This window comes from Oncorhynchus mykiss, chromosome 22, assembly GCF_013265735.2.
Source record: "Oncorhynchus mykiss isolate Arlee chromosome 22, USDA_OmykA_1.1, whole genome shotgun sequence".
Lineage (NCBI taxonomy): Eukaryota > Metazoa > Chordata > Actinopteri > Salmoniformes > Salmonidae > Oncorhynchus > Oncorhynchus mykiss.
Window position 1 is genome coordinate 21,134,371 of NC_048586.1, and position 19,259 is coordinate 21,153,629.

At 40.5% G+C, this 19,259-nt stretch overlaps 1 protein-coding gene across 4 annotated transcripts in view; it reads right to left on the reverse strand.

The window, feature by feature from the left end:
* Window positions 1-8,713: 8,713 nt before the first annotated feature.
* LOC110501587 (inactive dipeptidyl peptidase 10) overlaps window positions 8,714-19,259 on the reverse strand; it is a 304,120-nt gene continuing 293,574 nt past the window's right edge. For 3 of the 4 annotated variants that reach the window (XM_036958955.1, XM_021579258.2, XM_021579259.2), the window contains 9 exons: window positions 18,891-18,989; window positions 18,724-18,793; window positions 18,347-18,541; window positions 18,089-18,143; window positions 14,661-14,760; window positions 13,043-13,101; window positions 11,073-11,145; window positions 10,552-10,625; window positions 8,714-9,994 (listed from right to left, as the gene is read on the reverse strand). In XM_036958955.1, the coding sequence (XP_036814850.1) occupies window positions 9,854-9,994; window positions 10,552-10,625; window positions 11,073-11,145; window positions 13,043-13,101; window positions 14,661-14,760; window positions 18,089-18,143; window positions 18,347-18,541; window positions 18,724-18,793; window positions 18,891-18,989 (866 nt within the window). In that variant the 3' untranslated portion in view covers window positions 8,714-9,853. The remainder of the gene's footprint in view (window positions 9,995-10,551; window positions 10,626-11,072; window positions 11,146-13,042; window positions 13,102-14,660; window positions 14,761-18,088; window positions 18,144-18,346; window positions 18,542-18,723; window positions 18,794-18,890; window positions 18,990-19,259) is intronic. The other variant, XM_021579260.2, reaches the window with a different exon arrangement.

The window sequence follows — 19,259 nt, forward strand, 5'->3', positions numbered from 1 at the left end:
GTATGACAGCACAATGGTAGAACAGGTACATCCAGGAAGCAATTAAAATGGTGAAGCAATAAGATAATTCTTTAGATTCCTATCTGTGACTTTTGCCTCTGGATATGTATTTGTCTGTGATCACACACAGGTTTGCAAAAATTCCTGTTACTTTCCCAAAATACCCAGGTTTTTGAGAACCTGGTTGGAAGGTTCCTAGAATGAGGAGGGAATAAGCAGAGAATCCAAAATGGAAAATCCTGGGAATTTGGGGAAAGTTACACATTTTGAAATCCTAATCTAGCCTTTGTGTTGTCATCTGGCAACCATTTCATTAGTCGTCAGACACTCAAGTCAGATACTGACACCACTCCACCTGACCTCAGTCCTTCAGTCCACGAAGGTCCATGCTATACTGAAGTACAGTGCCTTGCGAAAGTATTCGGCCCCCTTGAACTTTGCGACCTTTTGCCACATTTCAGGCTTTAAACATAAAGATATAAAACTGTATTTTTTTGTGAAGAATCAACAACAAGTGGGACATAATCATGAAGTGGAACGACATTTATTGGATATTTAAAACTTTTTTAACAAATCAAAAACTGAAAAATTGGGCGTGCAAAATTATTCAGCCCCTTTACTTTCAGTGCAGCAAACTCTCTCCAGAAGTTCAGTGAGGATCTCTGAATGATCCAATGTTGACCTATATGACTAATGATGATAAATACAATCCACCTGTGTGTAGTCAAGTCTCCGTATAAATGCACCTGCACTGTGATAGTCTCAGAGGTCCGTTAAAAGCGCAGAGAGCATCATGAAGAACAAGGAACACACCAGGCAGGTCCGAGATACTGTTGTGAAGAAGTTTAAAGACGGATTTGGATACAAAAATATCTCCCAAGCTTTAAACATCCAAAGGAGCACTGTGCAAGCGATAATATTGAAATGGAAGGAGTATCAGACCACTGCAAATCTACCAAGACCTGGCCGTCCCTCTAAAATTTCAGCTCATACAAGGAGAAGACTGATCAGAGATGCAGCCAAGAGGCCCATGATCACTCTGGATGAACTGCAGAGATCTACAGCTGAGGTGTGAGACTCTGTCCATAGGACAACAATCAGTCGTATATTGCACTAATCTGGCCTTTATGAAAGTGTGGCAAGAAGAAAGACATTTCTTAAAGATATCCATAAAAAGTGTTGTTTAAAGTTTGCCACAAGCCACCTGGGAGACACACCAAACATGTGGAAGAAGGTTCTCTGGTCAGATGAAATCAAAATTGAACTTTTTGGCAACAATGCAAAACGTTATGTTTGGCGTAAAAGCAACACAGCTGAACACACCATCCCCACTGTCAAACATGGTGGTGGCAGCATCATGGTTTGGGCCTGCTTTTCTTCAGCAGGGACAGGGAAGATGGTTAAAATTGATGGGAAGATGGATGGAGCCAAATACAGGACCATTCTAGAAGAGTCTGCAAAAGACCTGAGACTGGGACGGAGATTTGTCTTCCAACAAGACAATGATCCAAAACATAAAGCAAAATCTACAATGGAATGGTTTAAAAATAAACATATCCAGGTGTTAGAATGGCCAAGTCAAAGTCCAGACCTGAATCCAATCGAGAATCTGTGGAAAGAACTGAAAACTGCTGTTCACAAATGCTCTCCATCCAACCTCACTGAGCTCGAGCTGTTTTGCAAGGAGGAATGGGAAAAAATGTCAGTCTCTCGATGTGCAAAACTGATAGAGACATACCCCAAGCGACTTACAGCTGTAATCGCAGCAAAAGGTGGCGCTACAAAGTATTAACTTAAGAGGGCTGAATAATTTTGCACGCCCAATTTTTCAGTATTTGATTTGTTAAAAAAATTTGAAATATCCAATAAATGTCGTTCCACTTCATGATTGTGTCCCACTTGTTGTTGATTCTTCACAAAAAAATACGGTATTATATCTTTATGTTTGAAGCCTGAAATGTGGCAAAAGGTCGTAAAGTTCAAGGGGGCCGAATACTTTCGCAAGGCACTGTACACATAAAGATCCTATCAAATGTCAATTTCTTTAGTTTACTTAGCAGTACCACTTGCTTGACCCCCATGTCTCTTATATAGTAGAAGTTATGATTATATTTTGGTTGAAGAGTATGGGAAGAATTGAAAAGATATATGGCTTTCAAATAATGTAAATAAAGGGTCAGGGTGGACAGTAGGGCCAGGATTTATAGGGCAGTACACTACAGAGCCAAAAATGTGCCTGTTAAAGGCTATTTCCCCGTCGCTTGCAGAAATCACATTCATTGTAAACGTTGGGGCTGGATTCAATCCATAACGTGAAGAGCCGCAATAAAATGTTAAGGTAATTTCCGATTTAGCCGACACGTAGCGTTTACCGTAAATGTAGTCTCGGCGAATGCGGGCACATTGCCTTTAATTTTCAATCGAACTGTAACGTGACTCTTCCTCAATACTTCAGTGATACCGATTGAATCCAGCCCTAAATCCCGGCCTAAATTTATGAATCCTATACAAAACACACAACTTTTGGCCAACATGTATATCCCTGAATGAATTGTGTACAATTCTAATCTTATGGTGCAGCTTTACTAATTGTTCTTCATGTATATCAGTGGTTCCCAAACTGTTTATAGTCCCGTACCCCTTCAAACGTTCAACCTGCGTTGAACAATGATGGAAAGACCCATCTGTTGTACTTGTTAATGTAGACAGAGAAGAGCTCCAACTTTTGTCCCGTACATTGAATATTGTTGTAGAGAGTCCCTGTAATCCTAGATTCAGATCATTCAGGCGAGGAAAAACCATCACCCAGATAGGCCAGTCGTGTGAGAAACTCGTCATCATGCAAGCTGTCAGATGAGTGAAAATTATGGTCAGTAAAGAAAACTAAGCTCGTCCCTCAATTTAAAAAAAAAACGTGCCAATACTTTGCCCCTTGATAACCAGTGCAATTCTGTATGTTGTAAAAGTGTTAAGTGGTCGCTGCTCCATATCATTGCATAGTGCAGAACATACACGAGAGTTCAGGGGTCTTGCTTTAACAAAGTTAACCATTTTCACTGTAGTGTCCAAAATGTATTTCAAGCTGTCAGGCATTCCTTTGGCAGCAAGATTCTCTCGGTGGATGCTACAGTGTACCCAAGTGGCATTGGGAGCAACTGCTTGCATGCGCGTTGCCACTCCACTATGTCTCCCTGTCATGGCTTTTGCACCATCAGTATAGATACCAACATGAGCAGCAGCTACGTTTGGCTACATATGGACCGTTATTGGAATTCCCGTAAGAGGGTAATGGTTAATGTGAGTGGATGTAAATTACTTGACTGTGCTACTTGTATTTGACATTGTGTTGTTATTTCACTGAACACTAGATGGTTTAATTTGATTTTTGGCAGTGAAACGAGGCTACTCAGGCAAGAAAAAAAACTCACCCAAATGTATAGCCCCGTTGGAAAATATAAATGGACTGTTTGAAAATGTTTGGGAATATCTGATGTATATTAATACCTGCATCAAATGAACTACACACAAACGGTCCCATACACCATACAGTCAATGCCTTTAGTGTATTGCATTTGTATATATGTCCAAATGTTGTACAATAAAATTAATCTATTATATCTGGAATCTGGCTACCTTGTGCCCCAATGTGTTTGTTTCTAAGAAACTATTGGGATCGGGAGAAAGGCACAGGATTGCGTAATAGGGTTTTTTATTTACCCAATTTACAGCGCGCCATGGAAAGGCACGAGGATGAAGACCAAACAAACAAAGAAGTATACAAAACACAGGGTTGAAACCCAAACAAAAGAGAGAGGAGTATCTTGAAATAATACACGGGGTGCACAATGATACCACACGGGACGAAACCCGTAATCATCTGCACAATACAAGTGTCAGGAAAGCCAAAACAACACAGCACAGGTACTCACACGACCAACTGACATTGTAACAATAATCAACAGGACAGTGGTGAAAAAAGGGCACACTTATACAATTACTAATCAATGGGAATGGGGACCAGGTGTGTGTAATGACATTTCCGGAGGGGTCCGTGACAACTATACAGTAGAGAAACACCATTCTTGGGAAAAACATCAACTGATCAACTGAAAAATACTTCAAACTACTATGAAGTGCCACAACATTCCACAAAATACGTCAATCAGACACCACAAAGCACTGAACATCACTGCATGTGCTGCTAAATGTAATTCACTCCGAGATCTTTTTATGCCAGAGGTGGCATCACAGGTCCCAGAGTGATGTGAGAAAAAAAATATCTAGGGTCCTTAGTTATTCCTGATCTGGTAACCTAACCAGGTAATACTCCGGACCTTATACGGTATGACGGGATTAGTCTGTTGTATGGGTTATGATGGGAGCAGAGTTTTTCTAATCGGGTTATATGGTCATAAGTCCTGGAAAAAGTCCTGGCCTTGGGGAGGATGAAAACCCTGTCAAACTACAGAAACCTGCAGTACATATATATATATATTTAAGAAGGACTATGGAGGTTTCCTATACACAGACACAGAGAAAGCAACATGATTGGACCATAAAACTCACAGTGCTGAGCTTTCTTTACGCAGGTTTCCAATGTGTAGTCCTGCCCTATGCAACTGTAGTCCTAATTGAAAATGTATTCACAGTCTATGTCAGCGATTGTGTTTATTGAGTAATTCCAGTTGATAATTTTGGGATTGAAAAAGTAGTCAGCCCAAGTCTGAATATAAACCAAATTTGATCCCATTCACATTCTCACAAACAAAATGGGCTATGAATACACAACATTACCGCTTCGTTTACCCTGGCCAGAGGGACAGGGTGCATAGTAGGATAGACTTAGCAGCTGTTGTTGTTAGTAGCCTACAGTTGATCAGACTCAACATCTTTCTTGTTTCCATGCAATACAGCAGTGGTTCAAACTTTTTATAGTCCCGTACTCCTTTAAACATTCAACCTCCAGCTGCGTAGCACCAGGGTCAGCGTACTCTCAAATGTTGTTTTTTTTGCCATCATTGTAAGCCTGCCACACACACACTATACAATACATTTATTAAATATAAGAATGAGTGTGAGTTTTTGTCACAACCCGGCTCATGGGAAGTGACAAAGAGCTCTTATAGGACCAGGGCACAAATCATAATAATCAATAATTTTGCTCTTTATTTAGCCATCTTACATATAAAACTTTATTTGTTAATCGAAAATTGTGAATAACTCAGGTTAATGAGAGAGTGTGCTTGAAAGGATGCACATAACTCCACAATGTTGTGTTATATTGGAGAGAGTCTCAGTCTTAAATCATTTTCCACACACAGTCTGTGCCTGTATTTAGTTGTCATGCTTGTGAGGTCTGAGAATCCACTCTCATATAGGTACGTGGTTGCAAAGGGCATCAGTGTCTTAACAGCGCGATTTGCCAAGGCAGGATAATCTGAGCTCATTCCAATCCAGAAATCTGGCAGTGGCTTCTGATTAAATTAAATTTTCACAGAACAGCTTGTTGCAATTTTGATGAGGCTCTCTTGTTCAGATATTGGTAAGTGGACTGGAGGCAGGGCATGAAAGGGATAACGAATCCAGTTGTTCGTGTCATCCGCTTTTTGAGAAAGTACCTGTGTAATTGCGCACCCAACCCACTCAGGTGCTTCGCTGTATCACATTTGACATGGTCTGTAAGCTTGAGTTCATTTGCACACAACAAATCATACAATGATGGAAAGACCTGTGTGTTGTCCTTAATGCACAGATAAGAGCTCCACCTTCTTAATCATAGCCTCAATTTTGTCCCCCACATTTAATATAGTTGCAGAGAGTCCCTGTAATCATAGATTCAGATCATTCAGGTGAGAAAAAACCATCACCCAGATAGGCCAGTCGTGTGAGAAAGCCGTCGTCATGCAAGCGATCAGACGAGTGAAAATGATGGTCAGTATAGAAAGCTTTAAGCTCGTCTCTCAATTCAAAAAACATGTTAATACTTTAAGTTCAGTGGCTTTGCTTTAACAAAGTTAACAATTTTCACTGTAGTGTCCAAAATGTCTTTCAAGCTGTCAGGATCTTTGGCAGCAAGATTACCAAGTGGCGTCGGGAGCAACTGCTTGCATGCGCTTTACCGCCTCCCTGTCATGGTTTTTGCGCCATCAGTACAGATACCAACACATCTTGACCACCAAAGTCCATTTGATGTCACAAAGCTATCCGAGACTTTAAAAATATTCTCTCCTGTTGTCCAGGTTTTGAGTGGTTTGCAGAAGAGGATGTCTTCCTTACTTGACCCCCCATAAACGTAACGGACATATACCAGGAGCTGTGCTAGGCCCGCCATGTCTGTTGACTCATCCAGCTGTAACGCATAGAATTCCCTGGCTTGTGTGCGAAGAAGTAAGTGCTTCAAAACATCTCCTGCCATGTCACTGATGCGTTGTGAAACAGTGTTGTTTGATGAAGGAATTGTCTGTACAGTTTTTTGGGCCTTTCCCCCCAGAATCTTCCCAGCCATATCTGTGGCAGCAGGAAGAATTAAGTCCTCCACAATAGTATGGGGCTTGCCTGTCCTAGCCACTCGGTAGCTCACCATATAAAACACTCTTATTAATGGTATCTATTACTTTTATACGTCTTACTACTCAAAAGTCGTCTTAATTGTCGCTCAAAAAACTCCTGTGGCTTCATTTTAAAATTGGCATGCTTTGTTTCTAAATGTCTGCGCAAGAGTGAAGGTTTCATTGAGTTGTGAGATAGTACTTTTGCACATATAACACACTGTGGCTGAGGAAAGGTACTACTCCCAATATAAGTGAAGCCCAAATCAATGTAGTTCTCGTCATATTTGCGCCTCTTCGATGGTCCAATGTCCCTGTCTGTTGTTCGGTGCTTTCCCGGGTAAGGGGGCAGTAGCTCTTCGGCTGCATCAGATTCACAACTGTCAGTGTCCATGATAGCTGGGCTAAGAACAAATTTAGAATTACTGATGCTAGCCTTGGATGTGCTCGTGGAAGCAGAACAACTTGTGTCGTCGACAGGTGCAGGTGTAGTACTGCTGTCAGATAGCTACTGTAATGTTGAGGTGTATAGGCTTCTACATTTACAGTATGTAAGAGTTTTTGCTTGTGTCTGTCGGGAATGTTGTGTTGTGTTATCACGTTTGCTAAACAAATACCGGTGGAAAGTGAAGAGTGTGCCTTGAGCTTTTTGCGCTCTGCCAGGCCCACACGACATGCGATTTCTGTTAATCTAATTAGTCAAGACATGCAAACTGCCTGCAGCAGCACCCCGACGTGAAGGACACAGAAATTGTGTGCGAGATGACAAATCATGAGGCAAATCGGTCTAAAGAACAGCACTTTGACCCTCTTTTTAACGCTTTGTGTCCATATATGTTATTCGATTAAATCAAAAGTGGTTGAAAAGTGATTGAAAAGTGCAGTGGCAAATGCAGCCTTGTCACACGTTTTCTACCAGCCCTGTTTTATGCAATATATCTCTCCATATTTCTCTCTCTTCTCTCATTCACACACACACACACACACTAGCCCTCTAGGACCAGAGATGCTCACTCCTGGCGTAGATCCAACTAAAGGCGCCCGCATACTAGGTTCGGTTTGCTCCTAGCAGAACTCGGCTAGGCAAAATGAACATCTGTGCCTCGCATACTCCCTTAAAAAACCCTCGCTTGAAAAACAAGAAAAAAGCTTCAATATTGCCGGGTAACGCCTTATATTATGTGGCCCTTATTACTATGTAAACTAACACAGTAATAGCTTAACATAGTAGTTACATAGGTTACATGTAAGTAATTACATGTTAATAGGGTTGTTTGTAGAATCAGTTATTACACAATTGGAACAAGGAATGTGTTATTACATATTCACTTGCTGAAGGTTATTCCGCATGTGCAACTACTGATGTTACTGCACATTCTCTTGGTCCACTATGTAACTAATGTTTTGTAATTATACTTTTGAAAGTCAAACCAAAATATGCCACTCCCATTGAAGCCACATGTAATACCAGGATCGATAAATAGGCTAGGACCTGGTAACAACAATTGTAACAAAGGCACACCCTGCTATTAACTCCAGGTCACTTTCAATGTGTTTATTTCTATGTTATGACCTATCTCAAAGGCTATACTGAATCAAGTGTAATGTAAGGATAATGTAGTTACATAGGATATACTTGTAATTATCATGTATCTACCCAGGAGAAAGCAACTTAATGTAAAGTATTTCTATGTTATGACCTATCTCAAAGGCTATACTGAATCAAGTGTAATGTAAGAACAATGCAGTTACATAGGATATACTTGTAATTATCATGTATCTACCCAAGAGAAAGCAACGTAATGTAGATGCGGAAGTGCAACATCGGCGGCGGAGGTGGATTGAGACGCATCCAATGTCAGATATCTGTAGGCCAACTGCCTCAAGGCCCTTATTGAATTTGTCTTCAGACCATGACCAACTCAAACAGTCTAGGCACAAATGTGAGTCCAAGGTCAACAAACTGATTGTATATAATTGACTGGATCATTCGTTCATTTGTCAATCAATACTGAAAACACTGTGGTTGGATGTCATTTGTGCAAAATACCTAATGGTAATATATTTGTTTTTCTGTGCTTTTTTATTCATAATCATCACTAGAGGACAATCACAAAAACCCAACACCCATATCCCCCCCTCCCTTTAGAAACAGCAAAATTAACAAGCATTACAAAATCTACCCTTGGAAGAAAAATAAACCGAAACCAAAATCAACTGGAAAATGTACAAGACATACAGGTCAAATCATTCCATTCCCATAGACTAACCTATCCACGAGATCTGACATATCTAAAAAATATATGTATGTACACACTGCTGTAGACATGCAAACCCCTTACTTAGGCCTACACAATGTCATGTTATGGCCTTTGTGACCACTCTCTACTCACTGGAGTTATAACTGGTTTATGACCTGACCTTATAACTGCACTATGTCATATTGCGTCTCAAAGGACTGAGCTGACACAGGTTGGTAATGAAGCTGCTAATAATGAATGGCTATGAATGCCAGTACGTGGTTTTATGGTCTTATGAAGCACTTCATAAGGCATTGGACATGTCTACATAAGACCATTGTTTAAGTGTGCCCAAAGGACTGTTCTTTTCAGTGGGGGTTGACAATGAGAGAGCATTCAGCAGGAATTACACTTATTCGTGGACAACGTCACAGTGATGGTGAACTTGCATTGCCTACAGTATGTCTCTGAAGAGCAGTGGAGCATTTCCTTGTGCAACAAGAACAAATAATATTGAGGGGGAGGAATTGAAAAGGGTACTTCATCTGTGTTTGTCTCTTTCCAATGACTACTACAACAAAGACTAACAAAACTAGTGAAGCTGCAAGGGGAAAAGAACCATGCACTTGCAAGTGTGGATGTTGCAACACTAATGGCCGCCATCGATGATGGAGGCAGTCTGCTATGTGCTTTGCCGAAAGTGATCGAAGTGGCATTTTGGATTAGTGAGAGTTCCAGCTTGTAGTCTCGACAATGCCCGTCTCCATTGTCTTTGACAGGTGTCCTTGGAAGTTCTCTGAATGAAAACACATGCACACACAAACGTACACACGCAGACACACGCACAAGCACTATCAAACTCTCTTTCTCAAACCAACACAAATTATCTAATGTACACACACACACACACACACACACACTAGAAGCATAAGCAACTCTCACTGTCCACCTCTGTCTTAACACTTGGTCCAAAAGCCACCAGCCTTTAGTGCAGGCTTCAGCAAATGTTTACAGAGAGGAAGTCCTGCCAAAGTCCTGCCGAAGGTTCCCAACACATCATAACTCCTACTCTTCTTCCTCCTCCTCATCATCATCGGGCAGTGGTAGGATCTCTTCCCTGAGACACTCCCTGTAGAAGTTGGTGAGCGACGCGAAGAGGTGCTGCCGACTCCGCTGGGACAGGAAATGACCCTCATCTGGATAGAGCTAGAACACCACGACATAAACACAACATTTGTTATTCATTTTTTTATTTCACCTTTATTTAACCAGGTAGGCCGGTTGAAAACAAGTTCTCATTTACAACTGAGACCTGGCCAAGATAAAGAAAAGCAGTGCAACAAAAACAACACAGAGTTACACATGGGATAAACAAACACACAGTCAATAACACAATAGAAGAATCAGTATACAGTGTGTGCAAATGAAGTACGGAGGTAAGGCAATATGAGTATAACATGAACACAACATGTGCAAAGCAGCATTGGTGAAAAGCTTTTACTCCTATTTCTTTATACCACCACTGTATGACTGTGTGTAATTACTTTCTTTTCATCACAGTAGCTGGTGGTACTGTATGGTTATGGTACTACATACAGTAACATACTGTACATAAGGTAGGGTACTGCATAGTTTTGTTTTTGCTAGTGTACATTCAAAGCAACCATAGCTTGAGTAGGCTTATGGCTTCATGTATCTAGTGTACCTGCACACTACACAGTACCTGTTTACTACAGTACAGTGTGCAATTACTTTCTCCATACCTGCATTGAGTAGTTTGCTCCAACTTTCACAAGGTTCCTGATGAGCTCAGCAGTATGCTGAAAGTGAACATTGGCTGAAACGCAGAAGAAAATATGTCAGCAGAATTCTGCTTGAATCATCACAGGGAAGAGAGGCAAGATCACATTTGAACATAAAACATGACAGGGTGGAGAAGAAATTACCTTATATAAATTGGTCTAACTTGAAACATTTGAGATTTCTTGTGGCTAATCCATTCTCTGTACCATGAAATGGCCCAATTCTTGACTCTGTTTCATGTATTCTATGTCCAATATGTTATTTAAATAACTCATATTTCATAAATCAGTCATTTTTGTTACAAGTTCTTCAGTTGTGGCAGTTTTTGCAATTGTCAGGTTATTACTGTTTCATATGCAGTCTGGCAAGAAGCACACTGCAGATTGGTCATACAAAGTAAGGAATAACACAACAGCTACAAAACTGACCCCAGATCAATGCGGAGGTCTTTTTTCGTGGTTTCTCTTAGTTAGTCACTCACCATCTGCTGTGCCGTGGACAAGCATCAGAGTCTGTTCCCTCAGTGGCTGGACGTTCTGCAACACACTGGAGAACTGCAATAGAGCCATCCATAGAAGTGTTAAAGAATCATAAAAACAGTTTGCTGGCATATTGTTAGAAGGGAAGGTCAAGAGGAATTGCTAGTGAGAGGAGTGTATGGAGTGTAATGGTGCAGACGGTACTTTATTCCTGCAGTATGGATACTGTCATTGGCGGCAAGTACGTTTCTAGTTTGGGGAAGCTAATTGTCACCATAACAATGCAACCTTATAATAAAGCATTCCATGCATCGTCACATTTGCAGACTTATGTAAGATAGCCTACTATTCCTAATGTGGTAGATTGGATAGTCATAATTTAGGCTAATAATATAACTCAATAACTGGTCGCAAAAGAGACTGTTCAATGTATGGCTGAGCTCGTGGTGGCATAGAATAGGCCTAGGCTATAGGCTATTTGAGATATGCTTCTTCTTTTTTTGCACAGGAATGAATTATGCTATATGACTGGAGATATAAACAATATTTTTTAATACAATAAAAATTACAGGGTAGCCTACTCTGCTGACACTGACAAACAGATCATTAAAAACAACATTGTCTGATCCATATAATAGGCCTACGAAAAGGGGAGACACAAATACAATATGATGTCTATCTAAACAGGAGGAGGAAATAATTGTCCAAAAACAAACTTTCAAGTGGCACTGACCCAACAATGATAAAGAGTGAATATGCACACTCACTGCGGATATGGCCAATGCTCTCCTCTGCATGATGCCAATAAGATAGGCTATAATGTTCGCTCAATTAAGTTGAATATTTTGATCATGAAAAGACAGATTACAGTTTTTTTCATTGTCTTCTCTTTGCAGCAAAAGCCATTTGCTTTCCAAACTAGGTTTTTCTGCGATTGTATTTGGAAATATTGCAATATGTCTGGCTGGGCCTCTACTTTTCACTGACAGTCGCAACTCAACATTCATCTATTTAGTAGGCTATTTGCCTCACAGGCTGCCCGGGCCCTTCAGACTTAAAATAGGCAATGCGGTTTTAAACAATCAACAGTTTTTTTTTCAATCCACAGCCTGTGTGGCCAAATCATGCTTTCTGTGGTAGTAGCCTATTTGAAATTATTTTATATATTTCTGTATAGACAGGAGTAGGCTAATTAGGCTATTTTATTTTGGCAATTTCACTTTAGGGGAAGCTAAGCTTCCTATGTATACTGTCATAACAAAAATGCCTAATGGTTGTGAATGCTATATAAGTTAGATTGAGAGTGCACAATCTGCATTTAAGTTAGCTTACTGTGCAAATGCAGTCACTCATAAATAAACAGCTTGATTTATCTGACAGGCACTGTAATTGAATTAATTGATATCAGGCATAAAATAATCAACGATCAATCCATTGTACATTACAATAACACATGTATACAAAGTTAAATTCTAAGCCATGACAGTAGGAAGATGGAACATCTTTTAACCTTAGATGTCACCTTCATAAACATTGCCTTTTTGTCTGTATACCAAGTTTATTTATTTTGCCTAGAAGTCATGTCAGTGGAACAGCAGTTCTCAGGATTTTACCTGCTGCAGTTCCGTCTCTCTCATCAGTGTAACTGAACCAGCTGTTTGACATAGCGGCAGATCCACACCGCGGGGGTGTCTGGGAAAGCCAGACGTCCCCTTTCAGCAGCTCGTCAAAACATGAACGCAGTGCGATCTAACAAGTTAATGCGCCACAGTTACCGTGGAGATGAGTGACAAAGTCTCTGCGCTCTGGAAGCATCAAAAAAAGAAAAGGGAAAAAATTCTGATGGTAGCGACACTCAGTAACTGCAGGAGCTTAACCGCAAGCATGTCAGCAACGATATGGCGAGACGGCTTTCAAAGAGCTAAACAAGATTGACGGCAAACAAGTGCAGGGAGGCGGTAAGCAAACGCACCTGATATCTGCTGTCGTCCCGTAATGGCATGCCAAGGTACCTCTCGGAAAACGCTGATGCTGTTTAATAGAAAGTGATACATTCCAAACAGGGTGGCAGGTACAGACAGAGCTTCAGTGTTTCAGGTGCATCTAAGTGGTACTTTTGCTAATGCTATACAAAATGTGATCTCTGTCATTCTGCATCCAAACTACATTGAACAAAACTATAAACCAACATGTAAAGTGTTGGTCCCATGAAAATATCCCATACATTTTCCATACGCAGAAAAAGCTTATTTCTCTCAATTTTGTGCACACAGTTGTTTGCATTCCTGTTAGTGAGCATTTCTCCATTGCCAAGATAATCCATCCACCTGAGAGGTGTGGCACATCAAGACGCTACTTTAACAACATGATAATAACACCTTGTGCTGGGGACAATGTGCAGTTTTGTCACACAACCCCACAGTTGTCACATGTTTTGAGAGAGTGGGCACCAGAGCTGTTGACAAAGAACGGAATGTTCATTTCTTTACCATAAGCCACCTCCAATGTCGCGTTAGAGAATTTGGCAGTACATCTGACCGGCCTCACAACCACAGACCACATATAACCACGCCAGCCCAGGACCTTCACATCCGGCTTCTTCACCTGCGGGATCGTCTGAGACCAGCCACCCAGACAGCTGATGGAACTGTGGGTATGCTAAAACAAAAAAATTCTGCACAAACTGTCAGAAAACTTCTGAGGATGAGGAAGCTCATCTGCGTGCTTGTCGTCCTCAGCTCACTCATCACTCATTTCAGTGGGCAAATGCTCAACTTCGATGGCCACTGGCATACTGGAGATGTGTGCTCTTCATGGATGAATCCCAGTTTCAACTGTACCGGGCAGATGGCAGGCAGCATGTATGGTGTTGTGTGGGCAAGCGGTTTGCTGTTGTCAACATTGGAGGTGGGACTATGGTATGGGTAGGCATAAGCAACGGACAATGAACACAATTGCATTTTATCGATGGCAATTTGAATGCACAGAGATATCATGTCGAGATCCTGAGGCCCATTGTCGTGCCATTCATCCGCCGCCAATACCTCATGTTTCAGCATGATAATGCAAAGCCTCATGTCGCAAGGATCTGTACCCAATTCCTGGAAGCAAAACATTTTCCAGTTCTTCCATGGCCTGCATACTCACCAGTCATGTCACCCATTAAGCATGTTTGGGATGCTCTGCATCAACATGTACGACAGCGTCTTCCAGTTCCCGCCAATATCCAGCAACTTCACACAGCCATTGAAGATACTGGGATCTCTATGGTTCAATCTTCAGTCATTTGGTCTCTCTGTGTGGCTCATGTGTTGCAATGTATCATGTTAATGTACAATTTGAACAGTATCCAATTCCTTATTAAGGAATGTTTTACAAAATAGGACAATCTCCTACATAAATGGTGCTCTGTGTGAGGCGAATCACATACTCTACATAAACGGTGCCCCAAGTGAAGAGGATACCGACTTAGGTGTCAACACTTCAGTCACCTCTCCTTTCCTTTCCTACCCCTCTATCCATCCTTGCGAAGTGTAATATCTGGAATTCGTCAATGGAACGGACATTGGGATTTCCAAGCTTCTACTCACCATATAGTTTCCAGTCCGTGACAGGGGACATTGCTACTGAACATTTGAACAGGCTGTCAGTTGATTTGAGCATCATTAATGTAATATAGGCACCATAACCCTGGAAAACAATCAAAACAACAAGATACAAACAAGTAAACAAAAAAATGCAGTTTCCGTACAATACACAGAATCGGGACCGCTTATCATTTTAAAATCAATCAAAAAACTATATACAGTGCCTTGCGAAAGTATTCGGCCCCCTTGAACTTTGCGACCTTTTGCCACATTTCAGGCTTCAAACATAAAGATATAAATCTGTATTTTTTTGTGAAGAATCAACAACAAGTGGGACACAATCATGAAGTGGAACGACATTTATTGGATATTTCAAACTTTTTTAACAAATCAAAAACTGAAAAATTGGGCGTGCAAAATTATTCAGCCCCCTTAAGTTAATACTTTTTAGCGCCACCTTTTGCTGCGATTACAGCTGTAAGTCGCTTGGGGTATGTCTCTATCAGTTTTGCACATCGAGAGACTGACATTTTTTCCCATTCCTCCTTGCAAAACAGCTCGAGCTCAGTGAGGTTGGATGGAGAGCATTTGTGAACAGCAGTTTTCAGTTCTTTCCACAGATTCTCGATTGGATTCAGGTCTGGACTTTGACTTGGCCATTCTAACACCTGGATATGTTTATTTTTGAACCATTGCACTGTAGATTTTGCTTTATGTTTTGGATCATTGTCTTGTTGGAAGACAAATCTCAGTCCCAGTCTCAGGTCTTTTGCAGACTCCAGTAGGTTTTCTTCCAGAATGGTCCTGTATTTGGCTCCATCCATCTTCCCATCAATTTTAACCATCTTCCCTGTCCCTGCTGAAGAAAATCAGGCCCAAACCATGATGCTGCCACCACCATGTTTGACAGTGGGGATGGTGTGTTCAGCTGTGTTGCTTTTACGCCAAACATAACATTTTGCTTTGTTGCCAAAAAGTTCAATTTTGGTTTCATCTGACCAGAGCACCTTCTTCCACATGTTTGGTGTGTCTCCCAGGTGGCTTGTGGCAAACTTTAAACGACACTTTTTATGGATATCTTTAAGAAATGGCTTTCTTCTTGCCACTCTTCCATAAAGGCCAGATTTGTGCAATATACAATGGATTGTTGTCCTATGGACAGAGTCTCCCACCTCAGCTGTAGATCTCTGCAGTTCATCCAGAGTGATCATGGGCCTCTTGGCTGCATCTCTGATCAGTCTTCTCCTTGTATGAGCTGAAATTTTAGAGGGACGGCCAGGTCTTGGTAGATTTTCAGTGGTCTGATACTCCTTCCATTTCAATATTATCGCTTGCACAGTGCTCCTTGGGATGTTTAAAGCTTGGGAAATCTTTTTGTATCCAAATCCGGCTTTAAACTTCTTCACAACAGTATCTCGGACCTGCCTGGTGTGTTCCTTGTTCTTCATGATGCTCTCTGCGCTTTTGACGGACCTCTGAGACTATCACCGTGCAGGTGCATTTATACGGAGACTTGATTACACACAGGTGGATTGTATTTATCATCATTAGTCATTTAGGTCAACATTGGATCATTCAGAGATCCTCACTGAACTTCTGGAGAGAGTTTGCTGCACTGAAAGTAAAGGGGCTGAATAATTTTGCACGCCCAATTTTTCAGTTTTTGATTTGTTAAAAAAGTTTGAAATATCCAATAAATGTCGTTCCACTTCATGATTGTGTCCCACTTGTTGTTGATTCTTCACAAAAAAATACAGTTTTATATCTTTATGTTTTAAGCCTGAAATGTGGCAAAAGGTCGCAAAGTTCAAGGGGGCCGAATACTTTCGCAAGGCACTGTATATATACTTTTTACAAAATTAAAAAAATGTGTCAACTTTTAAATCCCGGGAAACTGCAAACAAATAATGTGAAATTTGGTCCTGACAAGTTGAGTACGTTTCTTCTAAAGTCATTAACCCTATGAGACCCATGGTTGCAAAAATGTAACTCTGCCTACAGGTCCTAAACAATGACCTACAGGTCATAAAATGTACAGGTCATCAACAAAAAAAATATGTTTAACACTACATAGTGCATTTGTTTTGTGTCAGTATTATTATTGTGACATCAGTAGCCCCTGAAACATTAGAAGCATGTCCACTTGTTTAAGACCACACTGGTCCCCTACACAATGCATATGTTGGTAGCCATCCATGCAAGTACATGACTTGAAAAATGGCTTACTGTCTTCTCTAAGATGTGGTGATAATGTATATAAAAAATGTTTTGAATCAAACATTCTGAGCCAGAGCTAGAGGTAATTTTGTAACTGTTGCAAAAACACATCATTGGGCTTAAAGTGTTGCAACACAGAGACATAGGGCCACATTCATATGTTGACAGACAAGTAAGAGAGATTATTTCCCTTTCAAATACATCAGGATATTATTTCCCTGGACAAACAAATACATCAGGAGTAACTTTGATGTTCCCTCTACACATCAAAGAACAAGAATGTATCTTTAAAAAAAGTGGTCCGAATACTTTACTCGGTCAGAATACTGCCATTGACGACCATTCATATAATGGTAAAGAATTAAGACAGGTTATTTCTCTCCAAGTGAACCCAGAAAGGAGAACCAAAATGTAGATGTTCTCCATACATAGAAACCCCACCAAATAGTAATCAATTTTTGACCAGATTCAGGATCGCATGAGTTTGACGCTATTTTCTACTTCACAGTAGGGCTGTTTGAAAATTGTCATATGCCTTAATTAAAAATGTGTATGGGATCTGTAAATATGAATTAAATAAAGAAATGATGAGTCTAGTTTAGTCAAGGAGAAGCACTGAGCAATGTAGGGAGAAAGGCAGGATACATGATTGGCTGAGACAACGGAGGGAGATAATAGAGAGACTACTTTCTGGAGGACAATGCCATGCTCACTCATACCTTTTACATGTGAATTCTTAAAGAGATGGGTGGGGCTAAGGTTTAAGATGGTGTGAATGATGCTGAATGGTTATAAACAAAGAAAGTATGAAAATCATTCAAGGTCATTTTTCTCCTACTTCTCATCAAAGTGGGATAACAAGTTTATCAAATTTAAAAGAAGCATAACTTTCCCATGTTTACCCCAACTAGAGTGTTAGATATACAATTTAAACTCTGAGTCTGTACTTTTATAAAATGAAAAATGTCACATTGTCATATTGTGCTATTCCAGACAACATTAGACTTAATTTCAGATGTACTCCATATACCATAAAACAATATATTCCATCATGTTGTAATTTTTATAGAATTTCACAGTTTTCTTAGCACACAATTGTCCTACCATTGAAGCCCAATGGAGCATTTCTGCAACGTTTCCATAAAATTGGTCTACAGATTTTCAAAATCAGATGCCTACTAGAAGTATGATAGATTCTGTCAATAGATTCTTACCCTCCCAAATACTCCTATCCGTGTCCGATCAATGTACGGGAATGTCAACATGTATCTGAAATAAGTTACAAAGCATGATGTCACTCATAGACAACAGCAATATGAATTCACTTCCCCAAAATGTTTTAAGATTGTTTGACAGCTAAATGGAAAACGTGAGCAGATTGTTGAATTAGCATGTATTCTAAGGCGAATTACTTATTGATATAGCTAGAGTTAAAACCAAATTACATTTAATGGGATAAAACTAATACATACTCCACAGCTGTGATTTGATCCTGCACCTCTACGGTTCCCAAACGCCGGTGGACTTCATGAAGAACCCTCTGGCCCAGGAAGCCACTCCCTCTGCCGTCCAGACGAGCCACTATGACGTTATCCGAGCTGACCAGAACCGAGTCCCAGTCCAGGACGAAACGGTCACTCACCGCCTGGCCACCGGGGGAGCCATCGCTGAAAGAATAAATATAATTGTTAGAATGAAATAGAGTTGACACTATGGGCACTGTAACGACAGTCTGACTCTCACGCGATGGGGTTCATATCAATCATAATAGATGGGAATACCTAGATAAAAACACTTCAAACAGATTAATTCAACAACAGTGAGCACAGATACTGATGGCGATACGTACACTATCAATAGCAAGCCATAGTGACGCGATTCAGAAAAGTCTGGTGGGTAAGAGATCTTCAAAGGCAGATCTGAGCAGAGAAAGTAGCCATTAGCAACAACCTTAGAATAATAGATTAGAGAAACTGACAGAAAAAATGTGTCATTAGCCAAAATGATCAGTCATACCAAAATGTTCCATCTGGATTGTTCTGAAATCCGTCATCTGAATCCTCTTGACCTTTAAAGCGGCCTTTAGTAGAGAGTTGTTCTCAAGGATGTAGTAATCTAATAGGGGAACAAGGTTGCATTAGTTTTAGATATGTTCACAATGTGGGCCACTTATTCTAGCGAGATGCAAGTGGAATTATATTAGACTTATATAACGCATAAAGACTTCTCTTTCAAGCCTGAAATGAAATAAAAATAAACTTTACAGCTTTCAAGGATTTCCGGCACACTTTTTAATGATAATTCTAGTGGGGAGTTGAACAGTGTCCTTGATAACCAACCAGGTGCCAATTGTTTAGCCCTTACAACAAGCCTTTGAATGGTGCA